We start from the raw sequence: 27,561 nt of genomic DNA on the forward strand, positions 1-27,561 counted from the left end.
TAGGGATGCTTCATGTAAAACCTTTTTCTATACTACATCTTAACAAAACCAACATAAACTTCCCTCTTTTACAGAATTAAAGGGATATATTTATTTTGGTAGTAAAGAAAAAATAATTGAACTCATTCATGAGTTTTTAACTATTTCTATAAGGATTTGTTTATATCGTCATAGCTTCCTCATATAGTTTTTATATAACCTAATATACTTTCACTCTACTACAAAAATGAGATTCAAAGGTATTTGTCGTGGAGAAAATTATTTAGGGTTTTCTAAATCAAAGTTAATGGTTCGATTTGTATCCAGAGATGCTGGATCACGGCTCATATTGTACAGACAACTACAAAAGTCCATTCGCCTCTCCTCCTGAACCACGAACCCAGACAGATTCAGATTCGTGAACCCAAAGCAGTAGATTAATACATAAATGCTTCGGATTCATGAGTCTGAAAATGTCTCGGGGGGGTTCGGGGTTCAAAGGGAGAGAAGCCAATGGACTTCAGTATTTGACTGAAGTGTACAAAAACCTGAACCGTAATTCAACACGCCTTAAATTTAACCAAGAAGAACTATTTTTTATATATATAATATGATTGCACCTTGTACATCTTACCCCACTAACTTAAATATATATATATATATATATATATATATATATATATATATATATATATATATATATATATATATATATATATATATATATATATATATATATATATATATATATATATATATATATATACATTACCAAAACAAAATAGAATAATTCACTTATTTAAAAAGGCGTTCATATACTGTACATATTCGTAATACAAGTTTTGAGCGATAATAATCTAAGAGTAATAATTGGTGTGAGAATAATTGAAGGAAATATGAACACATGGAGCCTCATGTTTAAAGACTAAATAAATCAAAAGAAGAAGAAGCAGGAGGTTGGGGTATAAGAGGAGGAGGAGGAGCTTCGGGGGCTTTCCTAACTCATGTTTACACTGTGGGTCGGGATGAAGAGTGAACACAACATGAATAACATTACCGACCTGAGTAATGGTAAGCAACATCGGTTTCTTCCTGCTTACACATCTAACACAACACACGACCGTCCTACTGATCCCCTGATAACTAAATTGTGCGGACTGAACAGTACACACGGTGTCCTAGTGATGGGGTCGGCGGCGTTACTCAAGGGGAATCACTTTCACTTGCCTAATCGTTAGTCAGTTTCGTTGGATTTTGTTGATTTTATTTCGTTCATCAACAACAGCAATAGTGAGCATCACTAGCGTGTTCCTTGAGCCAGCTGATGAAGCACTCACATGTCCAGGGCACCACCAGTTAAAGGGTATAATACCACACAGCTTCGCACAAGGAAGTATCGCTTCATTAAAATTAAAGTTCCTCGGCTCGCACCTCCATAAACACAGCACCGACACACTCCTTAACATTGTCTATATTCTATACTCGTTTCACAACACAGGCAGCATACACCGTCCTCACACAACTGCGACTGGGATCATCATTTTCCAGTCATAAAGTGTTAGTCTGACACTGTCAACACCCAAGTCCCTTCACACAAGACTCGTGAGTTGTGCATAGTGAGATACATATTGAGTCTTACACCAGGTAAACGATCCCTGGACAACGAGAGTTCGTGTATTGGCACGAGAAGCGAGGAAGCACGAATATTTCTCTTCTATAAAGTCTTTTTTTTTTTAATACGGGTAACAGATACATTTATATATATCACAAGACCAGAGTAGGAAGGAAAGTATTCAGAACCAACACTTATGTGGCGCTAATACCTGAAGATATCAAAATAATGTTTAAAAAAAAATCAATCACTATCTGACAGAAACTTCAAAACACTAAACCTCTTATTCAAAACACTCCCTCCATCGACCTCAAACATTCTTAACATTTTTCAAGTAATATTTCAATAGATTCTATATTTTAACATAATAATAATGTATATAGAGAGCTACGCTTCCTTTCTAGCATATGAACCTAGATTATTCTCTTAATTCTGTCACATCTTAAGGAATAAGGAATTATCATGTCATTATTCTCAATAATGTCTTAGGAGAACTCACATCATGTACAGTAACTCAAAAAACTATCTGTGCTGGGGGTGATCGATGAATTTCAGAATGAACACTGTGACTCCTGTTGTCTCGGTAGGGATGTCAAAATCCTTCGTCTGTTGGGTCATATTTTTTCAAAATTGTTTTGTATAGATCATTTTTTTGAGTGACTGTATAGAGATGGAATCAACGTTTACTGTTATCACAGGTTTAGATGAAGATAATTAAAAAATCGTAATTCGTCATATAAACTATACTGTAGGTACGTCAAATTACATTCATAAAATGTCTGTGCGACGGAAAGGACTCGTATACCGTTGTGTTGTAGTCCACAAGTTTTCAAGAGACGCCTTCAGTGAGCAGCAGTCTCCTCCACACTGACGAGACTCTGCCTTCAGATGAAAACTTAACCCCCTTTCACGATATTTTGGACTATTTTATTACTTCCGGGTCGTAATAGCTTTGCGGATCGCATTTGAAGGTCAATTTGTTGCTTAGATAAACACATCGTCCTTGGCGGGAATACCCAGTACTGCTGATGGCGGCAGACACAACCAATCTGCAGTGTTGGTTTATTTTCCAGTCTTGGGATCGTGGGCAGCCGCTCTGGAGCTTTCATATGCACTGACAATATCTTAACCTGTTCCTTTATCTTAGTCCATCGCCTTACTAGCTAGATTACACCCAAACCAAAGGGTAAAAGTCAAGAGGTCTCGGTCAAATCTTTCCTCGGTCACACACATTATGGATAACTATCTTCCAAGTTCCTTATTCCTGACGATTCTGCAGTCGATTCTTGTCCAGACTTCATCAAACTTCAAAAGCAACTTGGGGCATTTTTATTATCACATACAGGGGATTCATTCTCGAATTCTGTTGGTGGGCCTGAGAGTGTATGTGTGGGGGCGTGGGGGCGGGGGTGGTGGGGAGACTCAGGCAGCAGCTAGTAGATCATGACCTCACATAACACTAGTGAGAATATCCTGTGCCAGCGGTTAGCCACGCCCCCGGCCTTGATGTACACGTAGCGTCCTTTGATTGGCTGAGGACACTCCACATGAACGCGCTGTCTGGTGGACGAAGAAACAACATGGAGTTAAGCTTTTGTAAATAATAGCAATAGCACTGAAACTATTATTATTATTATTATTATAAAAACAAAATTTATTGAACTTTTGTATATGGCAGACAAACTCAATTGATAATTATTATGGCTTCAGAGGAGAGGAAATATATTTTACTATTTACTTAAAAGATAAAGATAAAATTCTTAGTCCATATATTTCTTTGAGGCAAAAATATAAACAAACAGAGAGAGAGAGAGAGCAGGATATTATTAGTAATATACTTTCAAACATTAATGACATATTTCAGAGACTTTCAATGAATGCCTCGGTTATGTCGTAATGAAACACTACAACACCATTAGGCATTCACAGCAACAACAACAACAACAACAACAACAACCATTAGGCATTAACAACAACAACAACAACAACCATTAGGCATTAACAACAACAACAACAACAACAACAACAACAACAACCATTAGGCATTAACAACAACAACAACAACAACAACAACAACAACAACCATTAGGTATTAACAACACCAACAACAACAACAACAACCTGGTAAGTAGAGTGCGTTGGTAAGTGTTGGATAGGTGGTTTATAGCTCAAAGGTGCGTTAATTAATAGTGTAGGTGCTTGCTTGAGTCTGTTGAACGATTGCCACATACAGTCTATTAGTGTCACATAGTCTATTAGTGCCATAAACGGTCTATAAGTGCCACAGACAGTCTATAAGTACCATAAACAATCAATTAGTGCCACATAGTCGATGAAACGAGTGTCACATACTTGAATAGCGCATTATTGAGTCTGGTCACTGAGGCGCACTTCTTGTGGTCCTGTGAGGTCGGGGCATCTAAGCGTCGCTGGTTTTCCACGTATACAGTGAGGCGATCCAACCCAAACACATAGTTACGGTAGAGTGTCTGTTGATCTGTGAGGGGGTATACCATATTTATGTTATACTACGTGGATATACTGTACTATCTGAAGTGAGGATATACGCTAGAGCAGAGACATATAACTAGGACTTTTAGGATTTTATAACTAGATTTTTAATAGTTCGTTGTGGCTGCTAGTTTTTCATTTACTTGATTATACTAGGTTTTTATACTTGTTGGTTATACTAGCTGCTATTGTAAGGAAATATACTCTACCAATATACTCTACCTGAAGGATGATATGCCAGGGGTTATATTAAATAGCCTGGGGATGTATTAGACAAATTATACTAACTGAATACTATGTTGTCTATTGGACATACTATTGATCTGTAACACTAGAAGCTATTACACTATAGGGCCCAGATTCTCACCTTGCCCTCGACCCCTTCACCTCGTTCTTAACCCTGATTCTCACCTTGTCCTCGTCCCTGCCAAGTGAGGATAACAAGACCCCTCACCATCCGTCTCTTGCCCAAGTCGACCATCCACACGGGCTCGTCGACGTGGTAGTTGTCGATGACGGCACATGAACGTAGTGACGTATTCAGCCCACCGTCCACCGCCAAGGTTGCCGGACCGTAGTCCCAGCCAGACCACGCATGTCTCTTATCATTCACCCAAGTCTTGCCCTTGAACGCGATGTTTTCCACTGTATAGTAGAGGAAGGAGAAAGGAATGAAGGTTAATGGTGTTGTGGTGGGAGGTGGAGCTGTGGTAATGAGCTAGCTGGCATGAGGGACCGCTTCCGCTGCGTTTGAGGGCTGTGTAGAGGTTAGAATGGCTGTGGTAAGGAGCTAGCTGGGGGGACTAATTTAAAACCAATGGTACGACCTCTTCCACTGTGTCAAGGTAGCCTGTGGGAATAGTTTGAGGATGCTGTGTTATGTTGTATTCCACTGTACTACACATGTTAACACTAGAGGAGATAATTAATGCACTCAACAGTTTTATGATTGAGTTTGGAGGATGAAGTCTTCGTGCTTGGATGATTAAGTAATTGAATAAAGGATTAAATAATTATGTATAAGGAATTAACTCAACGTGTATAAAACATTACTATAATTTAGCCTAAAAGCTAATGCAATTATGTTTAAAAGATTTACTGGCAATATTTAGACAGTTTAGACAGGTAAACAACTATATTCCTTTAGTGTCTAGTAACTGTATTGACTGAGGCCCTGTGCGTGTGTGTAGGATTAGTCAGAGTACATTAACTTCAAACACTGAAAGGATTATGTTATCGTAAACGGACAGGTCAGCAGGTGGTCTCACTGATAAGAGATTGAGGCGTGGTAAAGAAAATAAAATATATATTGTTAGGTGGCAGGGATTCAGGTTCTCTTCATTGTGACGTGCACTGGGAGTCTTGATCATAGTGCAAAACTAGTTTTTGTACAGTTGTATATTTGTTCATTAATGGGTTTGTTCTTACGGAAATGTCAGACCTAATCTAATCTAATCTAACCTAACCTAACATCACAATTTAGAACTAACACATATTTATTATTTATTTCCAATCAGATATTTCCAAGAATATTATCCCTATCATCAGTGCTGTAAAATAAAGAAATCATAACAGAATAAATCAAAATAAAACGTAGAATATAAAATTTCTTCTATGATAATAAATCGGAAAGTCGAAAGAAAATGACAATATTAAACTGGATTGTCAAAACACAATTCTCGCCTGAGCTCATACCAGTCAGCATGTGGTGAGAGAGTGTACAAGTCCAAAAAACCAAAACAAAAACAGACCAGATGAATATGAATCAGTGTTTATCAGTAAAGGAGATAATGGTAGCAATTGAGATTGAGTACAGTAGAGTAATTTAAGATGATCAATGGTACGATAATTCACTAGCGTAACAAGCCATGTATATCTGGGAATTACTTTAGGTTATACAAGTAGATATTTAAGCAGAAGAATACCAACTGAGAGAATTTATTAATATTTTGTATAGTGAATGTTAATTTGGTTTTGCATAGAGTTAACAGGGGTGTGTGATGGGGGTGTGTGTGTGTGATGGGGTGTGTGATGGGGTGTGATGGGTGTGTGATGGGGGTGGGTGATGGGGTGTGTGATGGGTGTGTGATGGGGGTGTGTGATGGGGTGTGTGTGTGTGATGGGGGTGTGTGATGGGGGGGTGACAGAATGGTGAAGAAGTGTTCAGTAGACATGGCCGAGTAACGCTGAACCCGTCGGTTAATCCCCCAGTTAACCGGGTTGTTCACATATATTAGAGATTGGGGTTTTAGTAATGAAACCCAATTGAAGTGCCTTGTTTTACTACAAAAGGATTATGTCTATAATTCCTGAGTGTAGATCAACCGTAAGTTCCACTATTTATGAGTGAATGAGAAAGAGGACGGCATTTATGAATATAAACGTGGATCACGTCCGTTCGATATTAGTTGATGTGAGTGACTGATGAGTAGTGACCCATCGAGGGAGAACGGTATGGGTACGTCGTTCCCCCTCGAGGGAAGACGGAGCCATCCACTGCGGCTCCCAAATAACGTCTTCCTCTAGTCAAGGATATCAAACTACTGCTCGCTTCAGGTGGCCAGAGAGCCGGCTTCTTATGCCTTTACTCAGCATAGTACTGTATGACCCAGCTTCCCGTGGGGCACACCTTATCATGTGCCTTGAACATGTCACCTCATAGCCAGTGGAAGGTTACAGGGGGTGAAATTTGAATATAAAATCAGATGAAAGAACCCATTTATATAATATGCTCTGTTGATGAGACAGGGGCCGTTACAACGCCATTTGGTCACACATCATGAGCAACGTCACAAAACCTGGTGTAACCTGATGTAAACAGCGGCTCTCATTTGACACGGCAGCGGGTAAGGCCAGGGGCTGTGTTGGGTACTTAACTATAACCTAACCAGTAGAGTCTGGGGGCCATGAGGACTGGTTCCCAAGCCCCCAGCAGGAATTAGTTCTATTAGGACTGGGGTCTATTAGGACTGGGTCTATTAGGACTGGGGTCTATTAGGACTGGGGTCTATTAGGACTTGGGTCTATTAGGACTGGGTCTATTAGGACTGGGGTCTATTAGGACTGGGGTCTATTAGGACTTGGGTCTATTAGGACTGGGTCTATTAGGACTGGGGTCTATTAGGGTCTATTAGGACTGGGGTCTGGACTGGGGTCTATTAGGACTACTTCTAGGACTGGGGTCTGTGGGACTGGGGTCTATTAGACTGGTCTATTGGGACTGGGGTCTATTGGGACTGGAACCTAGTAGATCAGAGTGTTAGTAGAACTGAGGCCTATATTAGAATGGGGCCTAGTAGGGTGGGGCCTAGTAAGTGGGGCCTAGTAGGAGTGGGTCCAGGACTGGGGCCTAGTAGGAGTGGGGACTAGTAGGGTGGGGCCTAGTAGGATGGGGCCACTGGACTGGGGCCTGGTAGGGTGGGGACCTAGTAGGAACTGGGGCTTACTGGGACTGGGGCCTAGTAGGGAGTGGGACCTGGTAACTGGGGCTTACTGGGACTGGGGCCCTGGTAGGAGTGGGGCCTAGGACTGGGGCCTAAGCTGGGGCTTACTAGGACTGGGGCCTAGTAGGAGTGGGGACTAGTAGGAACTGGGGCTTACTAGGACTGGGGCCTAGTAGGAGTGGGGACTAGTAGGAACTGGGGCTTACTAGGACTGGGGCCAAGTAGGAGTGGGGACTAGTAGGAACTGGGGCTTACTAGGACTGGGGCCTAGTAGGAGTGGGGACTAGTAGGAACTGGGGCTTACTAGGACTGGGGCCTAGTAGGAGTGGGGACTAGTAGGAGTGGGGCCTAGTAGGACTGGGGGCCTAGTAGTGACGTCACCCCAGGAGGCAGCCATCTTCCCTCCACAGTCGTTAATTACTCTTTCGTGCCGCTAATGAGAGATTAATTGATAGTTTCGCCAGATCTGCAAATCACGTGACGGTTGTTCAGTCGACGGGAAGGGTTGTAGAGAAGTGATCTGTCTGCCTGTCTGTTAGTCTGTCTGTCGCACTGGAGGCTTGTTTATTGATTACCACAGACCGCCAATTTGGACCTTTCAGTTAAACTTCCGTACATCGTCGTTAATGGGTTAATCCATCGACCTGGGTTAAACCATCGACCTCAGTTAAACCATCGTCGCCAAAGGTTTAAATCATCGTTCTCAAAGTTAAACCATCGTCGTTTAGAGTTAAACCATCGCCGTCAAAGGCTTAAACACCAGTAAGATGGACTTTCTTTTTACCTTGACCAAAATATACTAAGCGTCTTGCAGTCAATCATCTGAACTCTGACCTCGTTTAAGTAATCCGGAATCGTTTTCTTGAAAGACTTTTTATTTTACTACTACTTAAACAACCTTAACTGCTCTCTTAAGTAACTTTTATACTTGTTTAAAGAATTTTCGGCAAAGTTGAAGACGTGGGCTCTCTTTCTCTCTCTCTGTTTGTTTGTTTGTACAGGCATACCATTGTTAGCAAACCCTCTGTATTTGTACAGGTAAACCGTAGTAATTAATCCCCTTCATGTTAGGTTGTTAGCCAAATTGTTGTTTGTTTGTTTATCGTCGTAATCTACCTTAGTCTCTTTAGATCTGTTTAAGATTTATTCTTGCAAGAGAGAATAGAATTTATATATAATGACAATAATATCTTCAGTGGTTGTGTGTTTGTCTGTATGTGTGGCTGTGTTTGTCTGTATGTGTGGCTGTGTTTGTCTGTATGTGTGGCTGTGTTTGTCTGTATGTGTGGCTGTGTTTGTCTGTATGTTAGGCTGTGTTTGTCTGTATGTTAGGCTGTGTTTGTCTGTATGTTAGGCTGTGTTTGTCTGTATGTTAGGCTGTGTTTGTCTGTAATGTGTGGCTGTGTTGTGTTTGTCTGTATGTTAGGCTGTGTTTGTCTGTATGTTAGGCTGTGTTTGTCTGTCTGTAGTAGGCTGTGTTTGTCTGTATGTTAGGCTGTGTTTGTCTGTATGTTAGGCTGTGTTTGTCTGTAGGCTGTGTTTGTCTGTATGTTAGGCTGTGTTTGTCTGTATGTTAGGCTGTGTTTGTCTGTATGATCTGTATGTTAGGCTGTGTTTTGTCTGTATGTGTGGCTGTGTTTGTCTGTATGTTAGGCTGTGTTTGTCTGTGTTTGTCTGTATGTTAGGCTGTGACTTGTCTTATGTTATGTTGTGTTTGTCTGTATGTATGGGCTGTGTTTGTCTGTGTTGTTGGCTGTTGTTAGGCTGTGTTTGTCTGTATGTGTGGCTGTGCTGTCTGTATGTTGGACTGTTTTGTCTGTATGTGTGGCTGTGTTTGTCTGTATGTTAGGCTGTGTTTGTCTGTATGTTAGGCTGTGTTTGTCTGTATGTTGGGCTGTGTTTGTCTGTATGTTGGGCTGTGTTGTCTGTATGTGTGGCTGTGTTTGTCTGTATGTTGGGCTGTGTTTGTCCTGTATGTTAGGCTGTGTTTGTCTGTATGTGTGTGTGTTTGTCTGTATGTTAGGCTGTGTTTGTCTGTATGTGTGGCTGTGTTTGTCTGTATGTGGCTGTGTTTGTCTGTATGTTAGGCTGTGTTTTGTCTGTATGTTAGGCTGTGTTTGTCTGTATGTGTGGCTGTGTTTGTCTGTATGTTAGGCTGTGTTTGTCTGTATGTTAGGCTGTGTTTGTCTGTATGTGTGGCTGTGTTTGTCTGTATGTTGGGGCTGTGTTTGTCTGTATGTTAGGCTGTGTTTGTCTGTATGTGTGGCTGTGTTTGTCTGTATGTGGCTGTGTTTGTCTGTATGTTAGGCTGTGTGTTTGTCTGTATGTTAGGCTGTGTTTGTCTGTATGTGTGGCTGTGTTTGTCTGTATGTTTGGGTGTGTTTGTCTGTATATTGGGTGTGTTTGTCTGTATGTGGCTGTGTTTGTCTGTATGTTAGGCTGTGTTTGTCTGTATGTGTGGCTGTGTTTGTCTGTATATGTTGTTGGGCTGTGTTTGTCTGTATGTTAGGCTGTGTTTGTCTGTATGTTAGGCTGTGTTTGTCTGTATGTTAGGCTGTGTTTGTCTGTATGTGGCTGTGTTTGTCTGTATGTGGAGGCTGTGTTTGTCTGTATGTTGGGCTGTGTTTGTCTGTATGTTGGGCTGTGTTTGTCTGTATGTTGGGCTGTGTTTGTCTGTATGTTAGGCTGTGTTTGTTGTCTGTATGTTAGGCTGTGTTTGTCTGTATGTTAGGCTGTGTTTGTCTGTATGTGTGGCTGTGTGTGTTTATCTGTATGTTGGGCTGTGTTTGTCTGTATGTGTGGCTGTGTTTGTCTGTATGTGTGGCTGTGTTTGTCTGTATGTTAGGTTGTGTTTGTCTGTATGTTAGGCTGTGTTTGTCTGTATGTTAGGCTGTGTTTGTCTGTATGTTAGGCTGTGTTTGTCTGTATGTTAGGCTGTGTTTTGTCTGTATGTTAGGCTGTGTGTTTGTCTATGCTCATTAGGCTGTGTTTGTCTGTATGTTAGGCTGTTTTTGTCTGTATGTTGGAGCTGTGTTTGTCTGTATGTGGCTGTGTGTTTGTCTGTATATGGCTGTGTTTGTCTGTATATTAGGCTGTGTTTGTCTGTATGTTAGGCTGTGTTTGTCTGTATGTGTGGCTGTGTTTGTCTGTATGTTTGTCTGTATGTTAGGCTGTGTTTGTCTGTATGTGTGGCTGTGTTTGTCTGTATGTTAGGCTGTGTTTGTCTGTATGTGTGGCTGTGTTTGTCTGCTGTGTTAGGCTGTGTTTGTCTGTATGTTAGGCTGTGTTTGTCTATGTGTGGCTGTGTTTGTCTGTATGTGTGGCTGTGTTTGTCTGTATGTTAGGCTGTTTGTCTGTATGTTTAGGCTGTGTTTGTCCTGTATGTTGGGTTGTGTTTGTCTGTATGTGGCTGTGTGTTTGTCTGTATGTTAGGCTGTGTTTGTCTGTATGTTAGGCTGTGTTTGTCTGCTTATGTTAGGCTGTTTGTCTGTATGTTAGGCTGTGTTTGTCTGTATGTGTGGCTGTGTTTGCATCTGTATGTGTGGCTGTGTTTGTCTGTATGTGTGGCTGTGTTTGTCTGTATGTTAGGCTGTGTTTGTCTGTGTGATATGGGCTGTGTTTGTCTGTATGTTAGGCTGTGTTTGTCTATATGTTAGGCTGTGTTTGTCTGTATATTAGGCTGTGTTTGTCTGTATGTTAGGCTGTGTTTGTCTGTATGTGGCTGTGTGTTTGTCTGTATGTTAGGCTGTGTTTGTCTGTATGTTAGGCTGTGTTTGTCTGTATGTGGGCTGTGTTTGTCTGTATGTTAGGCTGTGTTTGTCTGTATGTTAGGCTGTGTTTGTCTGTATGTTAGGCTGTGTTTGTCTGTATGTTAGGCTGTGTTTGTCTGTATGTTAGGCTGTGTTTGTCTGCTTATGTTGGGCTGTGTTTGTCTGTATGTTAGGCTGTGTTTGTCTGTATATTAGGCTGTGTTTGTCTGTATGTTAGGCTGTGTTTGTTGTCTGTATGTTAGGCTGTGTTTGTGTCTGTATGTTAGGCTGTGTTTGTCTGTATCAGCTAGGCTGTGTTTGTCTGTATGTGTGGCTGTGTTTGTCTGTATGTTAGGCTGTGTTTGTCTGTATGTTAGGCTGTGTTTGTCTGTATGTGTGGCTGTGTTTGTCTGTATATGTTGGTTGTGTTTGTCTGTATGTTGTTTGTGTTTGTCTATGTTAGGCTGTATTTGTCTGTATGTTAGGCTGTGTTTGTCTGTATATTGAAGCTGTGTTTGTCTGTATGTTAGGCTGTGTTTGTCTGTATGTGTGGCTGTGTTTGTCTGTATGTGGGCTATGTTTGTCTGTATGTTAGGCTGTGTTTGTCTGTATATGTTAGGTTGTGTTTGTCTGTATGTTAGGCTGTGTTTGTCTGTATGTTAGGCTATGTGTTTGTCTGTATGTTAGAGCTGTGTTTGTCTGTATGTGTGGCTGTGTTTGTCTGTATATTGGGCATGTTTGTCATATGTTAGGCTGTGTTTGTCTGTATATTAGGCTGTGTTTGTCTGTATGTTAGGCTGTGTTTGTCTATGTATGTGTGGCTGTGTTTGTCTGTATGTTAGGCTGTGTTTGTCTGTATGTGTGGCTGTGTTTGTCTGTATGTGTGGCTGTGTTTGTCTGTATGTTGGGGCTGTGTTTGTCTGTATGTTTAGGCTGTGTTGTCTGTATGTTAGGCTGTGTTTGTCTGTCATTGACAGGCTGTGTTTGTCTGTATCATTGGGCTGTGTTTTGTGTGTATATGTTAGGCTGTGTTTGTCTGTATGTTAGGCACAATACGGCGTATGTATGTTAGGCTGTGTTTGTCTGTATATTGTTTGTGTTTGTCTGTATGTAAGGCTGTGTTTGTCTGTATGTGTGGCTGTGTTTGTCTGTATGTGGCTGTGTTTGTCTGTATGTTAGGCTGTGTTTGTCTGTATGTTAGGCTGTGTTTGTGTGTATGTTAGGCTGTGTTTGTCTGTGTCGTGGGCTGTTGTTTGTCTGTATGTAAAGGCTGTGTTTGTCTGTATGTGTGGCTGTGTTTGTCTGTATGTTAGGCTGTGTTTGTCTGTATGTTTGGGGCTGTGTTTGTCTGTATGTAAGGCTGTGTTTGTCTGTATGTGTGTGTGTTTGGCTCTGTATATAAAGGCTGTGTTTGTCTGTATGTGGCTGTGTTTGTCTGTATGTTAGGCTGTGTTTGTCTGTATGTTAGGCTGTGTTTGTCTGTATGTTAGGCTGTGTTTGTCTGTATGTTAGGCTGTGTTTGTCTGTATGTGTGGCTGTGTTTGTCTGTATGTTAGGCTGTGTGTTTGTATGTTAGGCTGTGTTTGTCTGTATGTTAGGCTGTGTTTGTCTGTATGTTAGGCTGTGTTTGTCTGTATGTTAGGCTGTGTTTGTCTGTATGTGTGGCTGTGTTTGTCTGTATGTTAGGCTGTGTGTTTGTATGTTAGTATGCCTGCTATCTGTACGCCATAAAACCTGAGATAAATATTCTGGTAGGGAATTACCACATTAATAGCCATGTTTCCAGTGACCTCAACAATGACCTTCTTTTTACGATCCTCTGTTGGTGACCAAAATATCTTGTTGGGAAAAAAACGAACTAGAATAAACCGAACGAAATATTATGTAAGAATGTATGGCGTACCTAAACCGTCTGCTGTATAAATGGTTGTGTTAGGATGTTAAAATCGTGGCGTGTGTGTGTGTGTGTCTCAACGGTACCATGGGTCGCTTACTCTCCCAGACGAAGCTGCGCCGGCGGCCAGCACAAGCGACGGGGCCTCACGCTTATCGTTACCTGAGGAAATCTGTTATCTAACACCACACAGACTCACAGAAATGGGGTGATTACGTGTGTGTGTGTGTGTGTGTGTGTGTGTGTGTGTGTGTGTACGATGGATTCAATGGTGGTCATAAAACCCATATTTAGAGATCACGTCCGCTATCAATGTCAAGGCAGGAGATATATGCACGTGTAGTCTTGCCGAGGCTGTCTTGAGGGCATGATGGATGTTTGTGGGTGGTGTGTAAATAGGGACAATGGCCAATTAAGATCAAACAAAAAACCAATTAGCGTTTCCTCCTTCACACACACACACACACACACACACACACACACACACACACACCAACGCTCTCTCCACCCTGGAAATGCCATCCCTCAGTGACCTCCACCACCAAGCACTGGAAAGGTTTGGCAGTGGACTACTGCACCACCCTCGCCATCGCCACCTCCTGCCCCCCCACCCACCTCGCGCAGTCCGCCACTACAACAAAATTCAGCCCATAAGAGCCCGCACCGATAGATATAAGAACAGCACCATCCCATCTATTGTTAAAATAATAAACAACTCCTGATTTGTATGCTGTACACACACACACACACACACAACAACAAAAACACGAAAACAAAATAATTAGAGTGTGTTTTATCCAGAAGTTGGCCACCACAATCCACCTCCTTCTCCTCACTTAATCCAGTAAATCGAGGCAGTCCGGAAAAAAAAAGTAGGGGTGGGGTGGGGTGGGGGGGGTAATCCGACAGTTAACCGGCTTAAAACTTTGATGGCAGAGTCTCACAAGCCGTCACTATCTCGCAACTTTACACGGCCGGCGACAGTAAGCTCCCTCCAAGACAAACTAATGAGTAGAGAGTGAGTTGTGATTGTAGGTAAGTGTAGTGGAAACATTGGTTAGGTTAGGAGAGAGAGAGAGAGACTCAAGAAAAACCTCTCATAATTATCTCTCAAACATCTTCATTATCTCCTTCTTTTATGTCGCTATCTATCCTTCACTCTTCCTTCATCTGTCTCCTTATTGTCTATCTATATTGTTCTTTCTCTTCTTATTCCTCCCCCTCTTCTTCTTCTTTCTTCTTAATCCTTCACCTCCTCCCACAAATAAACGGGAAGGACGTGGTACATCTCCACTCGTCGGGACCTCAGATTGAACAAATGGCATTCAGTTCAATGGCAAACTTATGCAAACGAGCGGCCCCACGATACCGTCTTCTCCGTGACCATGTGAGGTGTGGTGGTCGTGAGGAGGTCAGGAGATCGCACCGAGGGGGAGGTAGGGAGGTCAGAGGGAGGGTAGGGAGGTCATAACGAGGGGGAGGTAGGGGAGGGTCAGGGGAGGTAGGGAGGTCATAACAGAGGGAGGTAGGAGGTCATAACGGGGGAGGTAGGGAGATCAGAGGGGGTGGGGTAGGGAGATCGTAACGAGGGGGTCGGGAGATCGTAACATAACCATAACACTTACCGCAACTAGTAACACGGACATAACACTTACCGCAGCTAGTAACACGGACATAGCACTTACCGCAGCTAGTAACACAGACATAACACTTACCGCAGCTAGTAACACAGACATAACACTTACCGCAGCTAGTAACACAGACATAACACTTACCGCAGCTAGTTTCTAGAGTCACCCTGAAGAAACCCTCGCCACAGTCACCCTTATGCGGACACCCCAGGAGAGCGGCGCGGAGGGCGATGGTCTTACGCCAACGTTGAGGGTGAAGGCGGACAAATCGCGCCTTGAAGGGAGAGTTGAGGTAGTGTCGACGCTCCGTATGTTTGTCCAGGTTACCTCCGAACACCTGTAGGCAAGGTAACGTGTAGTTAATTAATTTTTATTGTTTCCACGTTAATTAAGTATACAGTGTTGGGCTAGTTAATTGGCTGTGTGGATGTTGGTCATTAGGGAGTGAAATAGTTGTAATGATGATAATACTACTACTACTACCACTACTACTACTACTACTAATAATAATAATAATAATAATAAGCCTTAACACTAAACATGGGCACATTCTCCTCAGCTTCGACATATATACTCAAAAGACATTACCTATCTCTGACAACAATGCCCTATAACAGCTCAAACTTACACACACAACGATCTCTCTCACACAACGATCCTCTCTCACAGAACGATCCTCTCCAACGATCCTCCCTCACACAACGATCTCTCTCACACAACGATCCTCTCTCACACAACGATCCTCTCTCACACAACGATCCTCTCTCTCCGATCCTCTCCTCGATCCTCTACACAACGATCCTCTCTCACACACGATCCTCTCCACAACGATCCTCTCTCTCACAATCCTCTCACACAACGATCCTCTCACAACGATCCTCTCTCACACAACGATCCTCTCCCTCACACAACGATCCTCTCTCACACAACGATCTCTCTCACACAACGATCCTCTCTCACACAACGATCCTCTCTCACACAACGATCCTCTCTCACACAACGATCCTCTCTCCACACAACGATCCTCTCTCACACAACGATCCTCTCTCACACAACGATCCTCTCTCACACAACGATCCTCTCTCCACAACGATCCCTCTCTCCAACGATCCTCTCACCTAACGATCCTCTCTCACACAACGATCCTCTCTACACACGATCCTCTCCCTCACACAACGATCCTCTCTCTCCACACAACGATCCTCTCTCACACAACGATCCTCTCCACACAACGTCCTCTCCACACAACGATCCTCTCTCACCAACGATCCTCTCTAACGATCCTCCTCTCCACACAACGATCCTCTCTTCACACAACGATCCTCTCTCACACAACGATCCTCTCTCTCACACAAATCCTCTCTCCCAACAATCCTCTCCCTCACAGAACGATCCTCTCTCACACAACGATCCTCTCTCACACACAACGACACACACATAAACTCTCTCCCTTACACCAACACACTCTTGCACTCCTTGGTGTCTGAATGTTAGCTGCACAGGTTTGGAATTTAAACCAGCTGAAAGACCGATAACCTGATTCTTCTTTCTTTGGTCACGGTGGTGGGAGTAATGCTTGACTAACTTGACTGACTCACGACTGACTCACCTAACCAGGCCCTTCGTAGGTAAGAAAAAACAAACTTTTCTAAAGGTCCACTCAAAACTGGGGCCTAACCGGACATATTCAGACGTCGCAAACTACCCATCACCTGAACCATACACCTGTCACTGTCTCACCTGCTTGCTCACCTTAGTATCGAGGTGATTGCCATCCTTGTAGGTAAACCAGACCTTGGAGTCGTTGGAATAGGTCAAGGTATAGGCTTTGACCCAATGTTTGCGTCTAGTATCCCCTCGACCCCTGGTGATGATTCCCGTCACTTGATGGGGTGGTCCTAGGTCCCACTGAAGCCACTGATGAGCTGGTGGTAGAGGGAGTAGAAGGAATGATTATTGTGTATATAGTCAACAACTAAAGTCCTTTCGCCTCTCCTCCTTGAACCACGAGAACGAGAGATTGAGACTGAATGAATTCGAAACATTTACGGTACAGAATAATGTATCAGTCTACTGCTTCGGGTTCATGAGTCTGAATCTCTCGGGGGTTCGTGGTTCAGGGAAGAGGTGAACGGACTTTAGTAGATGACTGTACAGAGGGGGGAGGGGAGATTATACAAAAAATCTATATACGTGGGTGGTTCATACATGAGGAGGGCGATGTAGATTTATACATAATGAATTGATGTTATGGTATACATGTGGCTCTATTATGTATATATGTAGGACTAGGATACATACATAGTAGGCTATAACCCTTTGAGGTAAATTATATTAGCTATAATTCTCAAAAGGACGACAATTGAAGCTTTAATGCCCTAAGGAGGTTTAGCCATCGTCCTCAAAGGGTACAAAATGTGTGTGTGTGTGTGTGTGTGTGAGAGAGAGAGAGAGAGAGAGAGAGAGAGAGAGAGGTTCCAGCATACGGGAGATGTGAGTGAGGCAGCGTCAGAGGTATGCTAATATATACACTGGACTCAGGAGAGAGATGTCGGGTATATACGTGACTGGTACAAGATATATATGTATGTAGTATATTATAGTGGCAGGGATATATTCAAGCTGTAACTATACACTATACAGTTTAACATTGTAGAGTACTAACTATACACTATACAGTTTAACATTGTATTAGGAAGAAATGCTGTTTGCTAAATTCGCCTGATATACAGGTACTGTTGCCTTGTCCTCATAACCAAAATATTTGGTTAAACTCTATAGCTCCAAGTCTGAGGTGTCGTGCTTATGTTTCCCGGACTGTTGCGGTGGACGGGCTCACTCCCAGACGGACGGAGAGCGTGGATTACTAAGAAAGTATAAGTGGCAGAGAGAGTGAGAGGTGAAGAGGCACTCACAGTCTTTCCTGCGGGCACACCAAGCTCTGTGGGAGTGTAGGGAGGCATCGCGTGGCTGACATGACTTGCTGCGGTGCCAGGGCTTAAAGGAGCTGGCTGACAGTTGCACGTCCGCACCCTCACTGATCACCGTCTTGCACTCTGTAACACAACACCACATCTCACTGTTACCAAGTCAGAAGTTATAATGACAGAGAAATACAAGTGAATTAATGTCCATCTTAACTCAATCTGGCTATACAGTTTCGTAAACACACACACACACACACACGTTTGTTGTTTTGCATTATAGTAAGTTTAGTAGAGTGTGATTGTCTTTTAACTTTATACCAATCACCTTTCTATCAATCAGTACCTGTGTTATTAATACATTATTACAATACTGGAAGACGGACATGAACGAAATAATTTAAGATAAACAAAACAAAAAACAAACCAGTGACAGAAATACAGGGAAAACAAGGTATTATAATTATGTCAATAAATAACAAAACAAATTATGTCTCCTGGCTACAGCGAGTGAGAACAAGTGGGCGACAAACATCACCTCCTGTCCACGCTTTAAAAGACAAGGCCCAAACAAGACACGATGTATGTAGTACCAATGAAAGTATACATTATTATTTTTAAAAACTTCTCGTGGAATACCTTTTAGATAACCCGGGTGGGCTAAGTCCCGTAAAAATAAGATGAGAGAGAGAGAGAGGGATGAGTCTATTCCACCTGCAAATCATTAAGGGTGGCACTATGATTTATCACAAGTGTAGTGGCCAGTGGTGACGAGTAAAGCGCGAGTAATTGGCGAGTAGTGGTAAAGTAGGGAAGAGTAGTGGTAGAGTAGGGGTGAGTGGTGGCGAGTTGAGGCGAATGGTGGCGAGTTGGGGCGAATGGTGGCGAGTAGGGGCGAATGGTGGCGAGTAGGGGCGAATGGTGGCGAGTAGGGGCGAATGGTGGCGAGTAGAGGTAAAGTAGTGACGAGTGAAACAAGTACAACAGTGTCCGTAGAGTTTGGTACACAGCTTTATTTTCACCCTATTACAATATGACCGACCAGAACCTATTATAGCACCCTATTATATTACGTATCCCCACCCCATTACAAACTATTCACATCCTATTACATCGTATGCCATTGTAACCTCACCCTATTAGAATATATCCTAATTCTATTAAGAGCCGTATTCGCCCTATTAAGATGTCTATTTACGCCCTTAAATTCTATTCTTATCCCATTAAGATACATATTTTCACACAATAGAATGCATCCTTACCCTATTACAATTATCCATTGGTCCTAATTTGTATACCCTTGTCCCATTTGAGCATACTCAGACCCCATTAAACAGATTTTACACCCATTACTATTTCTAATCGCAATTTAACTCATCTTAATCCCATTTTTAACCCAATTTCATTTTGTCAATGCAAAATAACTAAAGTGTAGCCGATTTTAAATGCTATTTTAACCGATATAGCCCAATTTCAATCTTACTTTATCCCCATTACAATTCATCTCACTCAATTTCCAAACAACAAATTGAACCCCAACATAACACGTTCCTCATCCATTCCGAACGTGTATAATCTCCTCTCATTAGCCAAGATAAGGCCCCGTCCACACTTTATTACATCTGCCTTCAACCACCTAAATGGGACGGCTATAATCTGAAACGTCGCCCAACGAAGTTTATTAACACTTTAAAAACAACAACAGGATACTTGAATTAATGAGATGATCGTATCTGGTGGGCAAAACAGTCTGGTATTTAGCCTTAAGTCAAAAAAAGTCTCTGCATTACTGAGTGGTGACTCGAGGTATCTGAAAGCATTATCAATAATTATTCAGTAAGGAATGTTACAAGAGTCAGCAAATAGTAAAGTAAATGTTGAATGACTGTATGAGAGACAGACACTTGGTGAATATAAATTTGGGACTTGTATTATGTTAAACTAATTTGCTAAGAGCCATTTGAAATAAAAACCTATTCAGTTGTATTTTTTTTTATCAATCTCTACCAAGTATCTTTGGGTAAATCTTTTAACACCTCTATCAGCCCTACATAACCTTACCTGGTCCTACACAGAACCTTACCTGGCCTTATAATGAACCTTACCTGGCCTTCTGCCTGTATCGCCTCTGATGGGATTAGTAAATAAAACAATCTTTCCATCTCTGTCCATCACTGCTATCGGAGTATGGATAGCCCGTGTCGACGCCCCTCTCTTCCTCACCATTATCAAACCTTTCGTGATCAATCATAAGCCTGTAACTTTTTTCCTCCGTTATCTTGAGAAGCGTAAAACATTAAACCCTTGACATAGTATAGGGAGGTTAGGTACTCCATTGTGATTACGTGGAGGGTTGTTAACAAAGCAGCCAGATCCTCCTAACCTAACCTAACCTAACCTAACCTAACCTAACCTAACCTAACCTAACCTAACCTAACCTACATATCAATACACATGTTATAAGGTTCAGGGAAAATTGACAAGACAAACATGAAGTATTGTAGACCTTTATTAATGACGAAGGACAGGTAAGTTGCCAAGAACAAGTTTGTGGTTCCAATGAGTGAGTTAGTAAATTGTGACGGGTTATTATTCTCCATTATCTCTGTCAAATTTTTTTAATGTGAGTGAGATGTTTTAAAGAGCCGAGAGATATACGTTGATTAATAAATGTGTGTGTGACCTCAGGATATATTAGTTATCTGGTGAGTGAGTTGGGGGTATTCCATCACATTTAGTAGACACAGCTGTACATGTTTTTGTTGTATTGGCTAACTAAGTTGTGGTTAAGTCTTCACGTGTAACGATATCTTCCTCAAAGGGTAACTTTATGAGGATGAGGTTTAAACCTTTGAGGACGATGATTTAAACCTTTGAGGACGATGATTTAAACCTTTGAGGACGATGATTTAAACCTTTGAGGACGATGATTTAAGCCTTTGAGGACGATGATTTAAACCTTTGAGGACGATGATTTAAACCTTTGAGGACGATGATTTAAACCTTTGAGGACGATGATTTAAACCTTTGAGGACGATGATTTAAACCCTTAAGGACGATGATTTAAACCTTTGAGGACGACAGTTTAAGCCTTTGACGACTACAGTTTAAACATTTTCAGGATGATGATTTAACCCTTCGGGACGGCAAGGGCTGAAAACAATAATGATAAGGTTTAACACCTGGGGCAGGGCTGATACTGGTCAATGGTTCAGTAATTCATGCCTTTACTCCACGTTGAATACGAAAAAAAAAATAAAAGAATAATGAGACCTACTTTTAATCAGGTTATTACGTATACCAGACAGGGGATTTTCAGACGATTTTTTTTTGGAGGGGGAGATGTGCTGTTTAGGAGGAAATAATTGATGTGGCATAATGATATATGATATTATTGGGACGTTTTGATTGAGTACTGAAGGTCTAAGGATGTAGTAAAGTAACTCACTGTCCCCTAGCCCAGTGTAATAACCTAACACACACACACCTTCTCTCAGATAAATTAGATACCGTGTTTACATATCAGAAGATACGGGTGTAGTGATCACTTACCTGTAATATTAGGTTGGTGTAATCCTTCCCTCTGGTGGGGGGGGGTCAGAGGGGGGGTGGTTGGCAGGTTAGGTTAGGTTACTGTGGGTTAGCGTTAGGTTAGATTAAGTTATCGTGAGGTGAAGTTAGGTTAGGTTACTGTGGGTTAGCGTTAGGTTAGATTAAGTTATCGTGAGGTGAAGTTAGGTTAGGTTACTGTGGGTTAGCGTTAGGTTAGATTAAGTTATCGTGAGGTGAAGTTAGGTTAGGTTACTGTGGGTTAGCGTTAGGTTAGATACAAACTAGATGTGGTTGGTCTCATTTCAGCAAAAAATTGAGATAAGAATCTTCCTAGGGAGGGAGTCCTGTTGGCCCCCACCTACCACCTAGAGATGGAGGTGGACCTTGAGTCTTTTATCTCATACTCCTGATACTGGTTCACTATATCACGCCCTCCATCACTGTCTCTCTCTCTCTCTCTCTCTCATGAAGGCAGCCACACGATATACTCAACTGCCACGATATAGAATTACTCATTTTTTTCAACTTAATGATTTTGTGATTACTTATATAAGACCATAACTTTCTCCTCCCTTCCCCCTTTACCCCCTCCCCCTTCAGTCCCTCTCCTACCTTCCCCCTCCTAACCCCTCTCTATTACTGAGTTCACCTGTGCTAAAATGGTGTTACCTACGAGAGAGAGAGAGAGAGAGAGAGAGAGAGAGAGAAAGAGAGAGACAGAGAGAGAGAGATGAATCAAGGCTGTTGAGGTGGTAAGATGATCAGTGTAGGTCAACTTCATCCATACCGCAGGATGCCTCACTCAGCAGGAAGAAGAGGAAGAAGAAGAAGAAGAAGAAGAAGAAGAAGGCAAAGGAGTAGGAGGAAGAGTAGGATAAGGAGTAAGAAGAAGAAGCAGAAGAAGAAGAAGCGGAAGAAGAAAAGGAGAAGGAAGAGGAAGAGGAGGAAAAAGTGTGACTAAAACAGACCAAGAATACTAATATGATGACTAATTACGTATGAGAGAGAGAGAGAGAGAGAGACTTAATCTTGCTATTAATACCTCTCTCTCTCTCTCTCCCTCGATATCCCTCACGCTAGGTAACAATATTCTCACTTAACACATAACTATGGTTGAAACTATATTAACTTGAAATACCTTTACCATAAACTAACTTGTTGTACGATAAAACATGAGGTTAAGATATCACGAAATTTAGTCTTTTTTTCAATGGCATGGTAAGGTGAAACCGAACAAAGGCGACGGATGACCTTAATGATTCCGTAACATAACAACTTAATAACACTAATTACACAGGGATAGTTATAATTGGAATTCCTCGGAGTGACGGTTAAAGTCTGAGATGAATCCTGACAACGTTAGCAAAGGATAGAGACTTATGATTAGGTTACAACAATGATAAGCCCTTCACAATACCCAATAGACAGGTCAATGACCCACACCAGGGCCTGGGGGGCGAAAATGTAATAATAATAATAATAATAATAACAATAATAATAATAATAATAATAATAATAATAATAATAATAATAATAATAATAATAATAATAATAATAATAATAATAATAATAATAATAATAATAATAATAATAATAATAATAATAATAATAATAATAATAATAATAATAATAATAATAATAATAATAATAATAATAATAATAATAATAATAATAATAATAATAATAATAACCATAAAAAAAAAGATCAAAAGTGAGAAACAATATACTGTATGTTGTGTTGTCAAAGTAAGAGAAACAATTGAGACCCTGTAATTGTGTGTAAATGAGGCAGAAAGTCAGATCAGCATCCTGGGACTTGGTCTACCATTAGACAACACATTATGCTGCCAATATCTTCCCAGACGGTAGTACCTCCCTGTTTGGTGGCTGCCTAATACCTACTACTTGGGCATTTTACTGTGTACTGCCCCAACTAATGCCCCTAACTGCTGCCCCAAACCATTGTTATATACCCGGGGATGGGTATAATATCTGGGGTTTGGGACTAAGAATCATTGTAAAAATTTATTTATCACTCTGGCCAAAGGATAATTCCAAGCTGTTACCTGGTAAACTATATATAGGGTAATATATATGTCTCACTACATTACAACCCGTGTTTAAGGCATAGTAGCTGCAGTTATAAGGAGATATTGTGCTCAACCTCTACTAAATTTTACCTCTTCTTTCTCCCTCTCCTCCCTCCCTCCCTCCTCCCATACTCTACCTCCCTTCTCCCTCCCTCTCCCCTTCCCCCCTCCCATACTCTACCTCCCTTCTCCCTCCCTCTCCCTTCCTTCCTCCCATACTCTACCTCCTTCTCCCTCCCTCTCCTTCCTCCCTCCCACCTTCCCACTCTACCTCCTTCCTCCCTCCCTCTCCTCCTCCTCCCATCTCCCTTATTCTACCACCCTTTCCCTCCCTCCTCCCGCCTCTACCTCCTTCTCCCTCCCTCTCCATACTCTACCACCCTTCTCCCTCCCTCTCCCCTCCCTCCCCTCTCCCCCCTTCCCCTCCCTCTCCCTTCCCCCCTCCCATACTCTACCACCCTTCTCCCCTCCCTCTCCCCTTCCTCCCCTCCCTACTCTACCACCCTTCTCCCTCCCTCTCCCCTTCCTCCCTCCCTTACTCTACCTCCCTTCTCCTCCCCTCCCCCCCCCTCCCATACTCTACCTCCCTTCTCCCTCCCTCTCCCCTTACCCCCCCTCCCATACTCTACCACCCTTCTCCCTCCCCTCTCCCCTTCCTCCCTCCCATACTCTACCTCCCTTCCCCTCCCCTCTCTTCCCCCTCTCTCCCTCCCTTCTCCCCTCTCCCCTTCCCATACTCTACCACCCTTCTCCCTCCCTCTCCCCTTCCCCCCTCCCATACTCTACCACCCTTCTCCCTCCCTCTCCCTTCCTCCCTCCCATACTCTACCTCCCTTCTCCCTCCCTCCCCTTACCCCCCTCCCATACTCTACCACCCTTCTCCCTCCCTCTCCCCTTCCTTCCTCCCATACTCTACCACCCTTCTCCCTCCCTCTCCCCTTCCTTCCTCCCATACTCTACCACCCTTCTCCCTCCCTCTCCCCTTCCCCCCTCCCTTCTCTCTCCTCCTCCCATACACTAAACGAGGAGAGTCTATACTTATCTTCCTTACGTTTTAGATAAAGTGTTATTACTGATCTCATCATTAATGCAACAGCTTGTTAGTAGACGTAATGTAAGATGGCGGGTGGGAACTTATAATCATATTTTTGATGGACTTTTAAAGGTTTGCTGTTGCAGTGTTATGAGATAAAAGAAAAAAAGTTATTATATACTTGTATCTTTCGTGGGCATCTATTTATTTTTTTTTTGTTTCACTTGATGGTTGTTTAACAAGCACCTATAGCCTTGAGAGGGGTATAGTTTGTAAACATGATTTACTATTTTATTGATCGAAAGGTTTTGTTATGATCTTTGATAACTATTACCATCTCACGATACTATGGTCAAAAGTTGTGGGACAGAGAGAAGATTACTGATAATGGTAGAGTCGAGAGAGAAAAGGAATTCTTATGTAAGGTCAATTCTCTATTATTGGAAGACTTCGATTTAGATCTACTAAGAATATTGAAGGTACTGTGAGGTACTGTGACAACACATAACAACGTGAGGTCCTTCATATCAACACCCGAGGACGAGTTACTGCACCACGTGAACACCACACCACCCGGTGTATCAATGACCAGCCCAGGCCCGGGCCATCAACTGTAAACTATAAGAATTTGTATGTTCAATTCATGTTCCTTCTCCTTTCATAAATGAACGTTTTTGTTAACCGACCCACCCACACCCGTGTATGTAATAAGTCTTTTTTGTCCACTGTTTATTTTCGGCCTTCGGGCTGCAGAACTTTTTCAATAAACCGTTAATGATTAAAATAAATTATTACACACACACACACACACACACACACACACACACACACACACACTTACTGTAGAGTATGTAATATAATGTGAGTCATAAATATGACGTAAACCTTGAATCTACACATAACACCTCTTATTTTTACACGCTAAATCAGATTCCTTCAGCACTGATGACAGACTCCACACCAGCACAACACGCAGCAGCAAAAACAAACCAAAACATTAACTGGATATTTTCTTCCTTTAATCAAGTAATAAAACATGGATTTAATATAGCCACTTACTACTAGAATTGTGTTATGTTAACGAGTCACGTTACCTGGCCTCCTCCCTCACGCCACCTGGCCTCCTCCCTCATGACTACCTGGCCTCCTCCCTCACGCCACCTGGCTTCCTCCCTCACACCACCTGGCCTCCTCCTCCACCCACCTGGCCTCCTCCCCTCCACGCCACCTAGCCTCCTCCCCTCCCACACCACCTGGCCTCCCCTCCCTCCCGCCACCTGGCCTCCTCCCTCACACCCACCTGGCCTCCTCCCTCACACACCACCTGGCCTCCTCCCCTCACGCCACCTGGCCTCCTCCCTCATACCACCCCAGCCTCCTCCTCCACCACCTGGCCTCCTCCCTCCCGCCACCTGCCCCTCCTCCCCTCCACACCACCTAGCCTCCTCCCTCCCACCACCTAGCCTCCTCCCCTCCACCACCTGGCCTCCTCCTGCACCCCCACCTGGCCTCCCCCTCCCCTCCGCCACTAGCCTCCTCCCTCACACCCTTTAGCCTCCTCCCCTCCACCACCCTAGCCTCCTCCCACTGCACCACCAGCCTCCTCCCCTCACACCACCTGGCCTCCTCCCCTCCCACCACCTGGCCTCCTCCCTCCACGCCACCAGCCTCCTCCCCTCCACACCAGCTAGCCTCCTCCCTCCCACCCACCTAGCCTCCTCCCTCACACCCACCTAGCCTCCTCCCCTCCCACCCACCCCAGCCTCCTCCCCTCACGCCACTAGCCCCTCCTCCCCTCCACCCACCTGGCCTCCTCCCCTCCCCTGTAGCCTCCTCCCCTCCCACACACCTGCCTCCTCCCCTCCCACACACCACCCCAGCCTCCTCCCTCCACCCCTGGCCTCCTCCCTCACACCTTCGCCTCCTCCCTCCCACCACCTGGCCTCCTCCCTCACGCCCACCTGGCTCCTCCCTCCACCAACTGGCCTCCTCCCTCCACCTGGCCTCCTCCCTCACACCAGCTGGCCTCCTCCTGCACCTACAGCACCTCCCTCACGCCACCTGGCCTCCTCCCTCCCACCAACTAGCCTCCTCCCCTCCGCCACCTGGCCTCCTCCCTCGCCACCTGGCCTCCTCCCTCCCACTCCCTCACACCACCTGGCCTCCTCCCTCACACCACCTGACCTCCTCCCTCACACCACCTGGCCTCCTCCCTCACGCCACCTGGCCTCCTCCCTCACGCCACCTGGCCTCCTCCCTCACGCCTGCTGGCCTCCTCCTCCCTCACACCACCTGGCCTCCTCCCTCACACCACCTGACCTCCTCCCTCACACCACCTGGCCTCCTCCCTCACGCCACCTGGCCTCCTCCCTCACGCCACCTGGCCTCCTCCCTCACGCCTGCTGGCCTCCTTACGTATGCTAACACCTCTTAATGATAGACTGTAGTGGGGGAAAGTGCAGAATTTCATCGTAAGTTGTAAGAACAGAAACGTATCGTCTGGTGTATAATGAAAGATATGGTTTGTTGAGTCACGATATTGCACTTCTTCCTCCCATTGCCTTTCTCTTTCTCTCTCTCTCTCTTTTTCTCCTCTCTCTTCTACTAACCTCTCTTTTCATTTCTCTCTCTTCTTTACCTCTCTCTCTTTCTCTCTCTCTTCTTCTCCTCTCCTCTTTCTCTCTGTCTTCTTCTTTTCTTCTCTCTCTCTTCTTCTCCTCTCTCTCTCTCTTCTACTAACCTCTCTCTCTCACCCTTCTCCTTTCTCTCTCTTCTTCTCCTCTCCTCTTTCTCTCTGTCTTCTTCTTTTCTTCTCTCTCTCTTCTTCTCCTCTCTCTCTCTCTTCTACTAACCTCTCTCTCACCCTTCTCCTTTCTCTCTCTTCTTCTCCTCTCTCTCTCTTTCTCTCTCTCTTCTACTAACTCTCTTTCTGTTCATCTCTTCCTACCCTTCCCTCCTCCCGCTCTCTGTCTCTCTCTACCTCTTCCCTCCTCCCGCTCTCTGTCTCTCTCTACCTCTTCCCTCCTCCCGCTCTATCTCTCAATATCTCCCATTCCGTGAGAAACTCTATATGGGTAGAAATCATTAACCTGTCAACACTAAATTATCTTATTGAATGAAAGTTATTTGGTGTGCTCCTCCCT

At 43.5% G+C, this 27,561-nt stretch overlaps 1 protein-coding gene across 3 annotated transcripts in view; it reads right to left on the reverse strand.

Annotated features, from left to right (window-relative positions):
- Positions 1-755: 755 nt before the first annotated feature.
- The window catches only part of LOC121861381 (lactadherin-like), an 83,645-nt gene continuing 56,839 nt past the window's right edge, over positions 756-27,561 (reverse strand). For 2 of the 3 annotated variants that reach the window (XM_042359036.1, XM_042359034.1), the window contains exons 5-10: positions 17,735-17,875; positions 16,560-16,744; positions 14,964-15,156; positions 4,514-4,747; positions 3,944-4,088; positions 756-3,151 (exon numbers count right to left, since the gene is read on the reverse strand). In XM_042359036.1, coding sequence (XP_042214970.1) covers positions 3,025-3,151; positions 3,944-4,088; positions 4,514-4,747; positions 14,964-15,156; positions 16,560-16,744; positions 17,735-17,875 — 1,025 coding nt within the window. In that variant the 3' untranslated portion in view covers positions 756-3,024. The remainder of the gene's footprint in view (positions 3,152-3,943; positions 4,089-4,513; positions 4,748-14,963; positions 15,157-16,559; positions 16,745-17,734; positions 17,876-27,561) is intronic. The other variant, XM_042359035.1, reaches the window with a different exon arrangement.

This window comes from Homarus americanus, unplaced genomic scaffold, assembly GCF_018991925.1.
Source record: "Homarus americanus isolate GMGI-L3 unplaced genomic scaffold, GMGI_Hamer_2.0 scaffold24260, whole genome shotgun sequence".
Taxonomy (NCBI): domain Eukaryota; kingdom Metazoa; phylum Arthropoda; class Malacostraca; order Decapoda; family Nephropidae; genus Homarus; species Homarus americanus.